Consider the following 12,205-nt stretch of genomic DNA (forward strand, 5'->3'; position numbering starts at 1 on the left):
ATTTGTGACGAAGTAACTCCAAGAATATTTAATCGTTTGTGTATTTTTTTAACAGGGCGTGGAGAAACTTTCATTGTATTTTTATTAAGCTTCCTGCTAGAAGGAGGTGATGTTTTTCTCTGTTGCGTTCCATCGCATCCGATAAAAAATTTGAAGGGTGGGCTGGACTTGCTAGAGTATTAGCATTTTCAGCCTGTGTTATGGTTTGCATATAAATTTTATTTGCAGGCTGGGGTATACTTGATACATTATTTGAATTTGCAGTTTGAGCTGTATTAGCGGGCATGGCTGCCCTTGGTAAGCTTACTTTATTTACATCCCAAGGTTCGTCACTACTTTCTTGATTCTGAGATGTCCAACATAGCTCTTCTATATGCTGAATCAATTTCGCCCTCAGAAGCAGTACTAGATTCAGATACTTTCAGTCATTCAGGAATAGCCGTTGAAATGCTTTTGTCTTCTACAATTATAGTATAAGTTGGTTGTCTTTTTCGAAAAGTACTAGATGAGTCCTTCGAGTGCTATGCGAAACGAGTTAAGGTGATCAGTCTTGAAGTGACTAAATAGTTCAGGAAGAAATGTCTAAGGAGAAATTGTTAGTCAGACCGAAAACTGAGATTAATCCATTGCTCATTCTTTGCACGGTCATTTACTCTCATTTCAGTTGCAAGTGACTTAGTATATTACATGTGTACCATGACCACAAAAAATTCCAAATTGGCTTGTTATTTCGCTGTGTATTTCGGACCTCCACAATCATGTCACCTTTATTCATGTCCAGTTTTTCACGAAACTGCTATGTCATCAGCGATCGCTCATCTGGCGCAGAATAGCGTAGTAGGAATATGAGGCGTTGATAAGCTGAAACAAACACGTCACAAACTATTACTCACAGCTGCACTGACTGAAACTGGAATTATATAACTATGTGATTTTGATGTGCCTCATATTTTAACCTGACAACTAGTACACCTGTCAGTGGATAACTCAGGAATGAAGCCGGATAGAATTTCTAGAATTTTTTCATCGTTCTCCTGATAATATAACAGTGGACATCAGCCACTACGTTCTGCGAGGTTTTTAAACTATGACTATTACAGTGAGTTCATATTAAGTTGGCCATGACTATGATATTATGAATTTGGGGATCACGAAGCAGACAAAGTGAAGGAATTCTCCTACCTGGAAAGTAAAATTCCGCATGAAGGACGAAGCAAGGAGGACATAAAGAGTGAAACGTCCCCTTTGAACAATTGTACATGACTGTGCTTAAACTGACACACAATATCTTCTTAGCGCAACGCAATCTGACTTTCAAAAATCCCTACAAAAGAATGGGCCCTGACTAACATTAAACTATACCTTTCACAAATCACTTACCTCACAAAAATCTTCGCTACTCAAGCTACTGCAATACAGCGAGCGCCACTACTGCCAGCTAAATAAAAGATTCAAAGTACTGAAGGCACTAACTACTGATAGGCACAGTTAGCAAATGAAAGATTTAGATAGAGAACAACCAATGTATTTACCTCAATAGTCATAATATATATAGCAGTTCATGACAAATTTCAAAACTCCGCCATCTCTCTCCCCACATCCACCACTGCTGGCGGCTCACCTCCAACTGCGCAACGCTACGCGCTGTTCACAGCCAGCTACCTAACACTACAATGGCGAGTATTACAACAATGCAAAGCAGCCACAGACTGCACACAGCACAGCCAGTAATTTTCATACAGAGGTGGCGTTACCAATAAAAAAACCTAAACAGCCTACTTACAAGAGTACACTAGCAGGGGCAAACGGGGAGTTCCATTCATGTCAAACGTACGATTTAATTGGAGGAAGGAATTTCCGAAAGCGTACATTTAAGCACAGTATTGAATGGACGTGAAACATGGCCTGTAAGAAAACCAGAAAAGAATAGAATCGAAGTGTCTTAGACATGGAAGGACGTTGAAAATTAGTAGTGTTGTAATATAAGAAATAAAGAGTTTCTCCACAGAATAGGTCGGCAGAGAAAGATGTGGAGAGTATTGAAGAAGGGACAGAAAATATGGCATCAAGTGACAATTTCATTTCCATTGGAGGGAATCGTAAACTACAGGGGAAGACACTACAGGAAGAGAGAAAGAGACACAGAGAGAGAGAGAGAGAGAGAATGGGAAGTCACATGCACACAATAAGCATAAAGCCATACGTCTCCAAAACACGAAAATGAAATGAACATTTTTTTTAATCTACAAACAAATTTATTTTTAATACATGGTATAGTGATAATTTTTATTAATACAGTTAGTGAGATAAGTGAGCTTGTTGTTCACAAGGAACGTTTGTAGTTCAGTAATCAAAACGGCTACCTTTTCTGTGCCACGTTAACTGATGCACGTTATTTATTGTTTGCTGCAATGACTGCAGAAAACTCAGCAACTTGGCGAGGATTTATAGCTAGTAGAACTTTAGCACAGAGCAGTAGTTACTCTTCTTTATTGATACAAAGAGCTGATGAATTTTCATGGCTTCAATTTTCACAACATACTATCAAAAGAAAAAAGCAAACTTGACCTTATTCCGCAAAAATACTTTTCTTGGCGGAAACTTTTGCTCTTAAAGTGTGAGCATTCCACGCAAATTTCGTAAATAACCTACTTGAAAGTATGTTTCGAAATACTACTTATTATATTTCAGTAACAGGTTTTTTTTTCATTTCAAGGCAAATCAGCTTCATCCGACAGTATCAACCGCTGAAAACCTAGGAAAATCATCCTAGATATCATATTCATTATTTTATCTTTTCGAATATTTTGATTTGGGTCTGAAAACTGAAATCGGCTCTGTTAATTTTAAGATGAGCATGAGGCGTAGTTGTGGACATAGGTTGAGCTCCAGTATCTGTTTAAAGATACCATATAAGTATCGTCATTAGAAAAAAGTTTCTTTCACGGAGTGGAATACTCCTGTATTTCGTGTTCAAGGAAAGTGTATTTTGATTGTTTAAGGAGTACTGTAGAGAGCGATAGCGAGAGACAGTAAAGTTAGTTTCAAACATATAACTCTGTCAACTACTTGAAACTGTAAATTCTAAAAAAAGACATATTCAGCATTTACAGAATGCCGACTAATACATAAAATACGCCCTCTCACGCGATCCACCACTCTACAAATGGTTTTCTTTTACTCTTTTACTCTTTGATACGTCGGTTACTATGACTTCCCTTGCAGCTGAACAAAATAAGAGGTTAAGAAGAGTTATCAGGTAGCTGTTTCTAATAGCTGTATCAGCATGAAAGTCGCAAACTCATGTAGTGAGATTAAGAGGCAAAGATAAGAGAAATTCGTGAACGAAAATATGCCACACCATAATTACAGTCAGTAAGTTTGTTTCCATCATTGTCGACGATAAAATTTCACAGAAAATAGAAAACTGGTTCATGAAGGTGAGCATAAAAACTGGTTTTCAAACTATCAAACTATTACCACTATAAAAATAAAATAACACAAAAAAATACGTCAGAAACATGACGTACTGCTACACTGAGGTGCTAAAGAATCAATAGTAATAATTGTGGTAGGTACTCTAACGTCAGGCCCGTCCTTCCATTGAAATAAATACAAAGGACCATCCTATTTGCCAAAAAAACGTTTAGCTAGCACGTTTAGCGGTACAGAATCATTCATTGATGAACTTGAAACAAACTACGCTTATTTTGCTCATTCTACCGGCGAAGGCAGATGTGTCAACGTGCTCCAAGAACTAAAGATTTTCAATATCCTTATATGTCTGGACAGAATATCAAATGGACAATGTCAAATTAACGGAAACCTTTAATTTAAAATCTTGAAGAGTTGATTTCCTGGTGATAATCTTGTGGTCTGCACCAGATGTTAAATGAACGAAGTGAATTTAAGCTAAATTACTAATTTAAATTATTTTATGAGTTGATTTCCTAATGATAACCTGTGGTAATTGCATTCGCCAGATCGTCTGTGTACTTTACGTTAAGAGGAAGGTTTAACTTAAGAGGTTATAAGTTCATGCAGTACGATAATGATGTTAATAAAAAATAATTTTCCAAAATGAATCACGTGCTCTCGCTTGACAGTGTCGAAATACAGTCAAAATTGTCGATTGCTTTCTACTGAGAGGACAAAAATCGCAGTACCGTGATTCAAAAGTCGCACCAAAACTTCAAGAATTCGTTATTTACAAATGCTTCAAATGGATCTAAGCACTATGGGACTTAACGTCTGAGGTCATCAGTCCCCTAGACTTAGAACTACTTAAACCTAACTAACCTGAGGACATTACATATATCCATGCCCGAGGAAGGGTTCGAACCTACGACCATAGCAGCCGCGTGCTTCCGGACTGAAGTGCCTAGAACCGCTCGGCCACAACGGCCGGCTTGTTATTTACATAATTTCTTAATACATTGATTTGAAAATAATCACTTGTTGAATATAGCTACTAAATTTTATCCTATGTGTAAGACTGATAATCTGTTTGAGGAACACCTCCGTTGTTCCTGATCTTCATAAACGATTTGGGAACAATCTGAGCAGCCCTCAAAGATTCTTTTCAGATGACGCTGTCAATTACCGTCAAGTAAAGTAATCACATTGTCAAAAAATGATTCAAAATGATTTAGACAAGACACGTGTGTGGTGAAAAATGCAAAAATTGACTTAAAATCATGAAATGTGCGAAGTCACCCACATGAACACTAAAAATAGTCCGCTAAGTTTAAGTTACACAATAAATCACACAAATCTTAAAGCTGTAAATGAAGCAAAATGGTTGGGATTAAAATTACGAGTATCTTCAAGTGGAGCAATCACGTAGATAATGATGTGGGGAAAGCAAATGAAAGACTGCGATTTATTGGCAGAACACCTAGAAAATGTAACAGGTCTCTTAAAGAGACTGCTTACACTACACCTGCTCTACGCTATACTACGTTTGTCCATCCCCCCCGTCCGCAGCTCGTGGTCGTGCGGTAGCGTTCTCGCTTCCCACGCCCGGGTTCCCGGGTTCGATTCCCGGCGGGGTCAGGGATTTTCTCTGCCTCGTGATGACTGGGTGTTGTGTGATGTCCTTAGGTTAGTTAGGTTTAAGTAGTTCTAAGTTCTAGGGGACTGATGGCCATAGATGTTAAGTCCCATAGTGCTCAGAGCCATTGAACCATTTTTCCATCCCCCCTGTGCGTTGTGGGACACGCATCATACAGGATTCATGGAGGCCAATGAAAAAGTTCAAAGACGGCAGCTCGTTTTGTATTATCGCGAAATAGAGGAAAGCGTGCCACGAATATGATACACGAATATGAGTGACAGTAATTAAAACAATGGCGTTATTTACTGCGGTAGGATCTTCTCATCAAATCTGAGTCACCAACTTTCTCCTCAGACCGTTCAAATACTTTGTTGGGCCTATATATATATAGGGGAAATGGTCACGATAGTAAAATAAGAGAAATCATACCTCACATCGAAAGGTTTAAGTGTTCATTTTCCCCGTGCGCTCCTCTAGAGTGTAACGATAGAGAAGTAGCTTAAATATGGTTCGATGAACTCTCTGCTAAGCAATTGTGAATTGCTGATGTAGATGTAGGAATAGAACAAATAAATACAAAAATGTAATTGAAATACGTTTCGTGCGTTATTGGAGTGTAGGAAGCAGAGATCATCTGCAGGATTGACGTCCTCAGAAGTTTCAATGAATGCAGTTTCTCTTCACCGGAGTATGGACACTCTTCTATAGCGCCATTTTTGTGATGTACGAAGGAGAATAATTTTCTAGTGTTGTCAGTCAGAAGAGCAGAAGAAGAGACTCATTGTCCTGGAAAAAGGAGGGGATAATGGCAAAAGTTTTATTCTTGTATCAGCATTTTAGGGAGAGTGAACTGTTTAGGAACTGTTTCATGTATTTACTTCAAGCATGGAGACTCTAGCGAGTTGTGTTCCCTAGATCCGTCATGTTTGCTAACAACGGTTAAACAGACTACGTTATAGTGATCGAATGAGGCTCACTGTTATCAAAACTATTTTTGTGTATGGAAGACAATAGATATTCGAGAATGAAGGTGGAGGTTTATACAGAAATATGATTTGCAGATAATTGTTAGGAGTATGCAATCAATCGCTCCGTGATACATGGTGGAAGGAGTTCGAATCCCGGCCAACGGGACAAAATCTGCTGATGAGGTATTTCATGCGACCGTCTTTCCTTTCTTTGCTTTTCAAAGACGCACAACCACAATTTTTTCCGTCACTGGCATTTTTTTTTCAATTACTTCGCCGCAGTACAAGCTAATTTATAAATATTCTGAATGCATATCCCTGGTCAAATGATAGCAGATAATTCACAATTTACCAACTACTGAAGAAATTAATGCGTGCTGAACTATCTCAGTACGACAGCTTACTCTGCAGCTTACCGAGACGAAAGTTGATCTATTGATGGTGTATATACGGCCTGCGGAGACGGTAAGCGGTTTCTGAGCACGGGCCATGAGGATGTGCAGTGCTGTGGTGAAACGGCGTGGTGCGCCCGTCCATTCGCTGAAGTACGCTGATGTGGACAAGCGCTCGCTCTGAAATGTAGTGAAGACTCTCATGATTTTCCAAAAACAGGCCTCGACATTGAAGATCAGAAATGAGAGAAACATTCAAATGGAGTCAAATTTCATGCTACGGTAATACTAAAATATGTTGATTTTAAACGACATCAGTTACTTAAATGGTAATTCCCGCGTAGGCTATATTGAACTCAGCTAAACCTTTTGAAATACTCATGAGTATCTCACATATTTGATTTTGTCAGAGGTAATTGAAGAGGAGAGATTCATTTAGTTGTTGCAAGCAATCGAAATTTCTGGTAATAACTTTACAGATAAATACCCCACCTTAGAAGACAGAACTCGTTTCATTTGGTAATGTACTCGAATGAATGGATTACGCTAATACATCGCAGATTGTTAGAACGTGGCAGCGGGTCTGCATTATTTCCCTGTACATGCTTTAAGCAGTCCAGTGGGAGCTCTTTATGGACGGTTCATTTACGTACTCAAACTAGTGATGCGATTCTACGTAAAAATATCTTTTAGTTCTGACTATTGATGATGGCTTTGACTGAAATGTGGTGGAATATACTGATAACGTAACTTACAAGTCTGATTCAGACGGTAGATTATAGTAAAAAATTATAAAAATTGACGACTCAAAATTCAAATTAAAAAGGGTAGTATGGTGCAGAAGTTGTTGAAAATATTAGGGTAATCTAAGGGAAATCTCTTAGGAATGAAATAAGTCAAAAAGTACAAGGAAGTCAAGGTGGGATGGCTGCAGGAAAAATATGAAGGAATAGAAAAAGAAATGAAAGCCGGAATAACTGACTCAGCGTACACTAAAGTCAAAATAGCCTTCAGCGAAATCAAAAGCAACGGTTGCAACATTAATTGCTTAATGGGATTCCACTATCAAGCGCAGAGGGGAGAGCGGATAGTAGTAAAAACTGCTTCGAAGGCCTGTATAAGCGGATGAACTGTCTGATGACGTGATGGAAGGAGAAACTCTAGTGGATGTGAGGGAGACAGGGAATCTAGTACTAGCGCAGAATTTAAAACAGCTTGGGAAGGCTTGGGATGAAAAACGACACGAAAGGTAGAAAATTTTCCATCACAATTCATAAAATCATTGAAGGGAGCGGCAATCAAACGACTGTTAAAGCCGGAGAGTACAATCTATGAGGCTGGTGACGGACCATCGGAAAAATGTTATCCGCACAACTCCGAAGTAGCAAAATTAAATAACTGCGAAAATTACAGAAAAATCGACTCAACAGCTCGTGCATCGAAGTTTCTGACAAGAATTGTATCAAAACGAATGGGAAAGAAAGCTGAGAACATGTCAGATACCGATCTGTTTGCATTTAGGAAAAGTAAACATACCAGATAGGCAGTATTGATATTGCTCTGGATGATGGAATCAGGACTGAAGAAAAATAAAGATGTGTTCATAGGATTTCTCAGTCTGGGAAGAGCGTTCGTGAGGGTGAAATGGTGCAATATGTTCGAAATTCTAAAAAAAAAATGGAATTGCTATAGTTAAAGACGGCTAATATATAATATGTACAAGAAGCAAGAGGGAGCAATAAAACCGGAGGACCTAGAACGAAGAGATCAGAATAAAAGAATGTAAGAGAGAAATATAGTCTTTCGCACCAGCTGTTCAATCTACACGTAGGAAATGCAATGAAGATATAAATGAAAGGTTCAAGAGTGGGACGAAGAATCAGGATGAAAGGATATCAATGATAAGAGACATTGATGACTGCTACTCTTGGTGCGGGTGAAGAAGAATTACAGGATCTGTTGAATGGAATGAACAGTCTAATGAGTACTGAGGATTGATGGAGAAAAACGGAAGCTAGATAAAACTAAAGAAAAGTAGCAGATATGAGACTGGCGTGTACATTAACATAAAAAATCAGTATATACGAAGTAGACGAAGTTACGGAGTTCTGTTACGTTGGAATCAAAATAACCCATGTTGGACGAAACAAGGTGGATGTGAAAAACGGACTAGCGCAGGTAAAGGGGCATTCCTGGCCAAGAGAAGTGTGTTGCTGTCTAGCGTGGACATCAGTACGCCGAAGAAATTTGTGAGATTCTACATTTAGAGCACAGCATTGTATGGCAGTGAATCAATGGACTGCGGGAAAACCGGAACAGAAGAGAATCCAAGAGATTGAGATGTGGTGCTAAAGAAAAATATGGAAGATCTGGCTGAATGATAAGGAATGAGGAGCATTTCCACATAATCGGCGGTGAATGGGAAACATGAAAAACAGTGGAAAGGGAAAAGAAGCAGATATAGCACTGTAGGAGGTGTGTTCAGATATCTTGGAATAACTTACAATGTGCTACATGGGGTTATAGAGGGTAACAACCGTAGAGGAAGACAGAGACTGGAATACATCGGCAGGTGACTCAGGACATAGGGTGAAGAGGTTGGCTCAAGAGAAGGTTTGAGGCCCATATCTTAACGTAGATAGACAGCAGGTTTTGGGAACATACATTGTGTTCGAACATAATGAATTACCTCGAGGAGAACGTACTATTGACACACAGTCAACATGTATTTAGAAAACATCGTTCTTGCGAAACGCAACTGGCTCTTTACACGCACGAAGTATTGAGTTGCACTGACAACTGATTTCAAATTGATTCCGTGCTTCTAGATTTCAAAAAGGCGTGTGACACTGTACTACACAACCACGTTGTAGTGAAACAGCATGCTTATGGAATACGTGCTTATGGAATATCGTCTCAGTTACGTGTCTGGCTTCGTGATTTCCTGTCAGAGAGGTCAGGTCACAGTCCATAGCACCTGGTGGAAAATCTTCGAGTAAGACATCAGTGATTTTTCCCGTTGCCCAATGTAGTCTCATAGGCCCCCTTCTGTCTCTTATCTACAAAATGATTTAGGAAACAATCTGCGCAGCCGTCTTAGTTTGTTTGCAGGTGATGCTGTCTCTTATCATCGGAAGATAAAAAAAACTGCAATATGACAGAAAAGATACCTGAATGGTACAAAAATTGGCTTTTGACCTTAAATAATGAAAAGTGTGAGATCATCCACATCAGTGCTGAAAGGAAACCGTTAAACTTAGATTGCACTATAAATCAGTCCAATCTAATGGCCTCAAATTAAACTAAATATGTCGGAATTACAATTACGAACAATTTAAATTTGAATGAACACACAGAACATGTTGTGCGGACGGCAAAACCAGGCTGCGTTTTACTGGCAGAACACATAGGAAGTGTAACAGATCTACTATAGGAAATGTAACAGAGCTACTAAAGAGACGGCCTACACTACGCTTGTCCGTTCTCTTTTGGAGTACTGCTAGGTTGTTTGGGATCCTTACCAGATAGTATTAACGGAGTATATCGACAAAGTTCAACGAAAAGCAGAACGTTTTTTACTATTGCGAAATAGGGCAGAGAGTGCCACGGGCAGAATCTGGTATCGACACCATTAAAACAAAGGCGACTTTCTTTGTGGCGGAATCTTCTAACGAAATTTTGATTACCAACTTCCTCCTGCGAATGTGAAAATATTTTGTTGGCGGCGACCTACATAGGGAGAAACGATCATCGTAATAAAGCAAAGGGAAATCAGAGCTCGCACTGTAAGTTGTAGGTGTTCGTTTTTTCCGCTCGCTGTTCGAGAAAGGAATAATAGGGAAGTTTAGGTGGTTCGATGAAACGTCTGCCTTGCACTTAAGTGTGACAGAGTAGATAAAGATTTCATGTTGGGCCGCATCATACCAATCTGTGGGCTGATGACTCAAATAAACAAGGCAATATTGCAGGTGATGCATTGGGCTGCCTGTTGTAGTCTATAAAAACACAGCTGTTGATGTTTAATCCTGTTTTTGACATATTTTTCACATATGATAGAACTTGAACATTTAGTTTGTACCGGTCACATCATCTACATTTTTGTATTTCCATAACAACGCAATTAGGCATTTGATGTACAGCCATTGTATATACCACGTTCAAAGTAAGAAGGAACTGGATGCAACATAAAAAGAATGATGAATATGTAAGTTTAAATATTCGTTTTATCAACAACAGTACTACCCCATCAGTAAATGAAATACAGCAAGCAATAAAATATTAAGGAATAACAAGGCTTGTGACGAAGACCAGATATACGCTGAGTTATTAAAGAATCCAGGCCCACAACTTTAATTAGAAATACAGGTGTCAATAGAAACAATTTGGAAGACAGAAACCATTCCTGCAGATTGGAAAACTGCAATTAAGTGCCCCTTATTTAAGAAGAATGATCCACTTGTTTGTGATTACAGAAGAATTGCTTTACTGGATGTCAGCTACAAAATCTTATGGAGCTGCCTATTAAACAGGCTGATTCCAATAATAGAAGAACTGATTAGGGACTACCAAAGCGGTTTCCGCGGAAACAGATCCACATTAGATCACTTATTCAACCTAAGTAACCGAGGCGTGGGAATACAGTGTAGATATCCACAAATTATTCCTAGATTTTAAAAAGGCCTATGACAGCATACACCGATAGACACTCCTAAATATAATGAAGGAATTTAAAATACTATCAAATCTGATTAATTGAAATGTGTATAGAGGAAACATTGTGTCATATAAAGACACTGGTAGGAGAAACAAGATTTTAAGGCGTACACTTGACTGAGACAGGGGGATGCCTATTTTATTTAAACTTGTCCTAGAGAAGATCGATAGAGAATCTTCTGAAACCAGTCCACAACGGATCCATCTACAGGTTGTGAACATTAGAGGACTTGTCTATGCAGATGATGTAGCACTAATTCGTAGTTCCAAAACAGAATTAATGAGAATGATGCAAAATTACTACAAAATTGCTGAGAAAGTAGTATTACATGTTAAAGAAGAAAAGACAGAATATCTGCCCATAAGTAAGAAAACCAGAAAATATGCACCTTTGACTGTAGATGGATTCAATTTCAAGACTGTTGACCACGTCAAGTACCTAGGAAGCCTTTTTAGTAATAACAACAGAACAGATATAGAAATAGATGACCGTTTAGCAACAGCAAACAAGACACTTCTTAGTTTCATCAAAATTCAAAGAAAAACATCACCAAGCAGTAACTTGAAAACCCCATTTATATCAATCGACCATTATACCTGTGATGTTATATGGATGTGAAACATTAATATTTAGAAAGAAAGATGAAGGAAAACTTTCAATATTCGAAAGAAAAATACTAATGGAAATTTTTGAACCTGTATACGACAAAAATAACATGAACTGGAGATTAAGAAGAAATGGAGAATTAAGAGGGCTGTACAAACACCGTAACATCGTCGAAGTGCTCAAGAGGATAACGTTGAATTGGGCAGGCCATATATCAAGAATGACAGAGAATAATCTTGAATGACATTCAGCAGAACAATAGATGGAACGAGAGGCAGAGGGAGACCCAGAATAAGATGGCGGGATAACATCCGGGAGGACACAACTAGGATAAACAGCAACAGCAACTGGACAAATAGTGCATTGGACAGACAGAGGTAGAAGAGGCTCATAGAGCAGGCGTATGGTCGATAAGGCCCTTGCCGCGTGTAGAGTGAAGTAAAACAACGATGAGGAGCATGAAACGAGG

The 12,205-nt window shown here is 38.7% G+C and overlaps 1 protein-coding gene across 1 annotated transcript in view; it reads right to left on the reverse strand.

The window, feature by feature from the left end:
• Nucleotides 1–709: 709 nt before the first annotated feature.
• The window catches only part of LOC126263098 (odorant receptor Or2-like), a 36,917-nt gene continuing 25,421 nt past the window's right edge, over nt 710–12,205 (reverse strand). Inside the window, exons 5-6 of the mRNA XM_049960107.1 lie at nt 6,441–6,596; nt 710–861 (exon numbers count right to left, since the gene is read on the reverse strand). Of these exons, the coding sequence (XP_049816064.1) occupies nt 805–861; nt 6,441–6,596 (213 nt within the window). The 3' untranslated portion in view covers nt 710–804. The remainder of the gene's footprint in view (nt 862–6,440; nt 6,597–12,205) is intronic.

The sequence above is a fragment of the Schistocerca nitens genome, chromosome 6 (genome assembly GCF_023898315.1).
Source record: "Schistocerca nitens isolate TAMUIC-IGC-003100 chromosome 6, iqSchNite1.1, whole genome shotgun sequence".
NCBI classification, from domain to species: domain Eukaryota; kingdom Metazoa; phylum Arthropoda; class Insecta; order Orthoptera; family Acrididae; genus Schistocerca; species Schistocerca nitens.